General features: G+C 47.4%; 1 protein-coding gene across 1 annotated transcript; it reads left to right on the top strand.

The window, feature by feature from the left end:
* Nucleotides 1-2,294: 2,294 nt before the first annotated feature.
* On the top strand, nt 2,295-5,653 carry sox17 (SRY-box transcription factor 17). Its single transcript, XM_028967305.1, has 2 exons — nt 2,295-2,698; nt 3,875-5,653. The coding sequence occupies exons 1-2, from the start codon at nt 2,395-2,397 to the stop codon at nt 4,792-4,794; spliced, it is 1,224 nt and encodes a 407-aa protein (XP_028823138.1). The 5' UTR covers nt 2,295-2,394; the 3' UTR covers nt 4,795-5,653.
* Nucleotides 5,654-6,000: the final 347 nt, after the last annotated feature.

Below are 6,000 nucleotides of genomic sequence, written 5' to 3'. Positions count from 1 at the left end.
AGATAATATAGCGAGTTTAATGTGAGTGTGTGTCGGTGCTGTTTGACCTTTGTGCATCTGAACGATTACTGAATATTTATGTGTGAGGTATGTGCATATTGTGTGCGTGTGTGTGTGTGAACACATATACAGCTTCCGTTGGGCCCAGTTGGAGTAACTCTCCACCCCCCCTCCCACAGTGCGGCCGGCACTCAGGAGCCAGTGGCATTGTGTAATCCAGCACAAAGACCCGCCTGGCGACAGCCGCCGCGTGTGTGTGTCTGCATGTCTGCGTGTGTGTGTGTGTGTGTGTGTGTGTGTGTGTGTGTGTGTGTGAGAAATATCATGATGCCGGGTGTCTGTGCGTGGAAGAACTGGGTGTGTGAGAATGTGGGTAAATGCCTTCCAACTGTGTGTGTGAGCGTTTCTTTCTAAGGTAGGTCAGTCATCGCACCAAAAGTGTGTGTGTGTGTGTGTGTGTGTGTGTGTGTAGGTGGACAGCATGTGCTCCCTTCTCCAAGGACAGGAAACAGTTTCTCTGGGACAGGAAATGCTGTTCGCCGCAGTAGCTCGCCACTGGATGAGATAAGCGCTCTAACCTCTCCCCTCCCGTACCGCTGGCCGACGCCACACACACACTCCACCCCAGACACACACACACACACACACCCCACCCAAGACTGGACCATGCCTTGTTGGGGTTACACATAGCCAGCACGCAAACTCCCACACACAGGGGGAAAACCGTATCAGGTCATCGGCAGCAAAATAGACGATGACAGTATTACAGCCAAGAACACACACACACACACACACACACTGTGGCCTTAGAGCAGAAGTACCACCCTGTCCCTCTCAAGCTGACCTTTCAGTTCATCTCTTGGGAGAGGAGAACAGGGTCTGAATAGGTGTGTATTAATCTGTGTGTGTGTGTGTGTGTGTGTGTGTGTGTGTGTGCGTGTGTGTGTGTGTGTCAGTAGAATGTTTGTACTATTTTTAATACCGGCACACATGTTGGTATGTGTGTGGTGTCTGTAATACACGGTGGAAAGTATGTAATAAAGGTATTTTAAATACAACAACATTTTCCAAACACAAAAGCATTTTTAAAATTCATATTTACCTTAAAGGGAAATTGTACAAAGGGAGACATTCCGGGGCGCAGCGCACGTAAGGACGAAGCTCTGCCCGCATTATCATGATTATTATTCACACCAGCAGGTGATAGAAGTTCCGTCTCTCTCACACACACACACACACACACACACACACACACACACACACACATCTCCCAAAAACATTCAAGGAAAGAATGGAACAGAGCAGATACAAAAATGCAGCTTCTCCCACCTTTCACGTGACAAGTTTTAGTATTAGTATTAGTATTACATTTACATTACATTTACATTTACAGCATTTATCAGACGCCCTTATCCAGAGCGACTTACAATCAGTAGTTACAGGGACAGTCTCCCTGGAGCAACTTAGGGTTAAGCGTCTTGCTCAGGGACACAATGGTAGTAAGGGGGATTCGAACCCGGGTCTTCTGGTTCATAGGCGAGTGTATTACCCACTAGGCTACTACCACCCTATTAATATAGTATTAATAATCTGAAGTCCAAAGTTTTCATTAACCAGTGATTCAAATGTGTTTCTTATCTTCCCAACAGTAACTGTGAAGTAGGAAGGGACTATCTAAAAGTGTAAAACACATTAATAATAATCCTGATTAAAATAATTAATTATCTCCTAAAAGAAAAGACTACAGATGGAGAACAAAAGTAAACTGCAGCCCAGAATCTCTTTCTCTGCACACATCGTGAAAACAAGGAAATTCTGCAATGAAGACATTCAATAAATCAATATTTCATCAGTGTTTGACTTTTTTTTGTTTGTTTGTTAAGAGCTCAGATAAACTGTGGATTTGACTTTTGCGCAGCACTGCATGATCTGTGCAGTTTAAAAAAAACTACTTTGCTGAACTTACAGGCATGTCGCACTTAAATAAACGTTTGTTGCTACCAATTGCATTAAACAAAGTAGTTTTTACTTGGCATATACTTTTAATACTGCAGGTTAATAATGGTTACATCAGTCGGACGGTGCAGCGTGGTTCCTGCTTTTTTACACGCTGGAAATATGAAAGTCGTGTTGCAGGATGATGCCAGTCAGCACTTCTCGGGTTTATGGGGGGGTGGGAACTTTTTTTTTTTTTTTTATTCTTTTATTATTCCGGTCCCTCCCCCGCGCGCACCGATTGGTCGCGGCTGCGCTTAAAAGTTTCTCGGCGCGCCGGCGGTCAGGTCAGAACACACTCACTCACACACACACACACACACACACACACACTCACACACACACACGCCGGCGAGCTGCAGCGGAGCGCCGGCTTCAGACCCGTCGCCGCCGCGAGAAATGAGCAGTCCCGATGCGGGCTACGGCAGCGACGACGCGCGCGCGCTCATGATGCCCGGCGCGGCGGGTCAGCGCCGCTGCGCGTGGGGGGCGGAGCCGCTCAGCCCCGGGATCGGGATCGGGATCGGGATCGCGCCCGCGGACGCCAAGGCCAAGGGCGAGCCGGGCGTCTCCGGCCGCGGCAAGAGCGAGCCGCGCATCCGCCGACCCATGAACGCCTTCATGGTGTGGGCCAAGGACGAGCGCAAGCGGCTGGCGCAGCAGAACCCGGACCTGCACAACGCGGAGCTGAGCAAGATGCTGGGTGCGTGCACGCTCTTTCCTCGTCATCACCTTCATCTCCTCCCCCTACCTTTACTTGTCCTCACCCGTACCCATCCTCACATGTACCCATCCTTACTCATACCCATCCTCACCTGTACCCGCCCTTTCCCGTATTCGTCCTCACCTGCACCCATCCTTAACTGTAGCATCCTCACCCGTACCTGTCCTCACTTGTACCCGTCCGTACATGTACCCATCCTCACCTGAACCCATCATTTCTCGTACCCAATCTCACCTGTACACGTCCTTAACTTTAGCCATCCTTACTCGTACCCATCCTCACCTGTACCCTTCTTCACCCGTACCCACCCTTACCCGTAGTGGTCCTCACCCGTACCCGTCTTTACTCGTACCCGTCCATACCCATACCGGTTCTGACCTGTACCCATCCTCACCTGCACCCGTCCTCACCTGTACCCATAGTTACCTGCCTGCTTCCCCTTCTGACCCGGCAGAATGTAGGTTACCGCGAGCTTTCCACAGCTTACGCAGCCTTTTTTAAAAATGCATTAATTAATTTAGATTTAAAAAAAGAAGAAAGATTAGGGCTGGGCTTTTATGATATTGAAGAACAGCGGCTATTACTAGATGAAAACTCTTCTACTTTACAAACCCAGAATCACTTCTAATCCGCGCCTGTTTCTGTGATATGGATTTGAAATGTATAGGCGGCACGACATTGATGCATTTAAAGACCATGCCGTCACTCTTGTTTTAGTCAACGGTGCGTTCTGTGGGGGAAAAATGTCATTTCGAAATTAAACACAGCGTTGACACGTCAGGAAGGAGCAGTGAATATACATTTTCGGCCAAATTTGAAACCAGATTTTTCTTTGAGACAAAATTAATCAAATGTTACTATTTAAAATGATGCTTATATTCAGGAAATTGTCCATTTTGGATTCTTCTAAAAATTGTGATCCATAATCTAGTGTTTAATCTAGACGTTTTTCTCCCTGGAAGCAACATTTCAGCATTTTTTTTCTGCATTGCAATAATGGATAAGTTGTACTCTGTGACACTGGGGTGACATGGAGTTGGTATAATGTAGTTATATGTGTTTTGTGACGCCGGTCGACATTTTCAGCGCAGGTTAATTTTAGCCTCCCATGCAGCACATTTGATCCCTGTCTGCCGTCTGTCCTGCTCTTCGCAGGGAAGTCCTGGAAGTCCCTGCCGGTGTCGGAGAAGCGTCCGTTTGTGGAGGAGGCGGAGCGTCTGCGGGTGCAGCACATGCAGGACCACCCCAACTACAAGTACCGCCCCCGGCGTCGGAAGCAGGCGAAGCGCATCAAGCGCCTAGACTCCAGCTTCTTGTTGCCCACCAGCATGGGGGACCCTCAGATTTCATCCCTGGGCCAAGTTGGCACCGTGTGCCTGGAGAGTCTCAGTTTGGGGTATCAACCCCACCAGCACCACCCAAGTGAGCACGGCCACAGCTCCTACCCCATGGCCACCGCGGCCGGACTGGCCCAGTACTGTGAGTCCCAGGCTTTAGTGGGTCCCGCATTTGAGGCCTACAGCCTGCCGACCCCGGAGTCATCACCGCTGGACACCATGGAAAACGAGGGTGCGTTTCTACCTCCTCACGGCCAGAATGAATGCCATGCCCTGCAGGGCTACGCCTTCCAGCTACCACCTGGGGATTACGCCACACAGCAGCCACAGCAAGCGCACCAACACAGCAACGCTCAAGCACAGCTGCAGGCGATGCACAGCGACACACACACCCTCCAACATGGCAACCCCCATTCCCATCCCGGCATGTTGTTTCACCGGCACTCAGAACAAGCCACTCCCCCACCATACCTCGGGTGCCACGCCCATTTGGGAATGTTCTACAGCCCTGGCCTGAAGTGTCCAGGGGGACAGCAGGGACAGCCATCGCCCCCTCCAGACGCTCCCACCTCGGCCGCCACCACTGAACTCCTGGGTGAGGTGGACCGCAATGAGTTTGAGCAGTACCTCGCCTACGGGGGTCCAGATCCCAACCTCCAGGGGCCCGAGAGCCTCATATCGACAGTCTTGTCTGATGCCTCCACAGCTGTCTACTATTGCAACTACAGCAGCGCGTGATTCAGCATTTGTTTTTCCTCAAATACACGTTCTCCCATTCTGTTTCTGTTAATGCAACTACAACAATGCTGTTTTCTATAAATACCCATTCTTCCATTCTGTTTCTATTAATTAACTACAACAACACTCTTTTCTATTAATACCCGTTCTCCCATTCTGTTTCTATTAATTAACTACAACAACGCTGTTTTCTATAAATACATGTTCTCCCATTATGTTTCTATTAATTAAACTACAACAGCACTATTTCCACAAATACCCATTCTCCCATTCTGTTTCTATTAATTAAACTACAACAGCACTATTTCCACAAATACTCATTCTCCCATTCTGTTTCTGTTAATGCAACTACAACACTGTTTTCCATTAATACTCATTCTCCCATTCTGTGTCTATTAATGCAACTACAACAGCATTGTTTTTCAGAAATACCCATTCTCTCCTTCAATTTCTGTTAATGCATTTGCGCTGTTTACCCTAAGTACCCATTCTGTTTCCATGAATGCAACTTCAACTCTTCTGCAGTCTACCACTGCAACTACAGCAAAGCTTTTTAAATGCTCAATGCCCATTCTTCTATTCTGTTTCAATTAATGTAACTATGATTTACTGCTGAACCTACATGAGCACAATTTTCCCTAAAGACCCACCACCCTCTTCTGGTTCCGTTCATTTTTCTGTCATGTAAATATGAACATGGACTGTGGCAGCAATATATATTTTTATTCTGAGGTGTTTCTTTCAAGCGGGCAAACAAGGGCTGTAAAATACTTTTGATAAAAGAGACATTACATTTTGTTAAATATGTTATTACCATTTTTATACATAAAGAAAAAACATTAAAAACATATATCAATGAGTATGTGATTTATCGAATTGTGATGTTTTACCTCTTTCCACTGACACCTTTTAAAGTACCAAAATCACCCCCAACCTCTCTTCCTGTGAGGCAAAATACTTTTCCTGTACAGGGTTGTGTGGGGGTTAGCAGTGTGTGTGTGTGTGTGTGTGTGTGTGAGGGGGGGTTCCAGTGGTAAATTCTCACAGAGATTAACACACCGGACGTCCTGTTCAGCATACTGGACTTCCTGTTTTATGCCGCCTCTGTCGGCCATGCAGGAAAAGGCTGTTAAATATTATTAAATAGGATCTTAATCGCTGCACCCTGCGCTAAACAAAGGCATTATTAACATCAATAAAAGTCCG

Source organism: Denticeps clupeoides, chromosome 2, assembly GCF_900700375.1.
Source record: "Denticeps clupeoides chromosome 2, fDenClu1.1, whole genome shotgun sequence".
NCBI lineage: Eukaryota > Metazoa > Chordata > Actinopteri > Clupeiformes > Denticipitidae > Denticeps > Denticeps clupeoides.
The sequence above is the reverse complement of the archived record's forward strand: the minus strand, read 5'-3'. Positions and strand labels throughout refer to the sequence as shown.

What these genes read in the sequence shown, in the direction of transcription:
- sox17 (XM_028967305.1), top strand. Translation starts at nt 2,395, where the DNA reads ATGAGCAGTCCCGATGCGGGCTACGGCAGCGACGACGCGCGCGCGCTC. An exon ending in GGAGCTGAGCAAGATGCTGG is followed by an intron (nt 2,699 to 3,874) that starts GTGCGTGCACGC and finishes TGCTCTTCGCAG; the next exon opens with GGAAGTCCTGGAAGTCCCTG.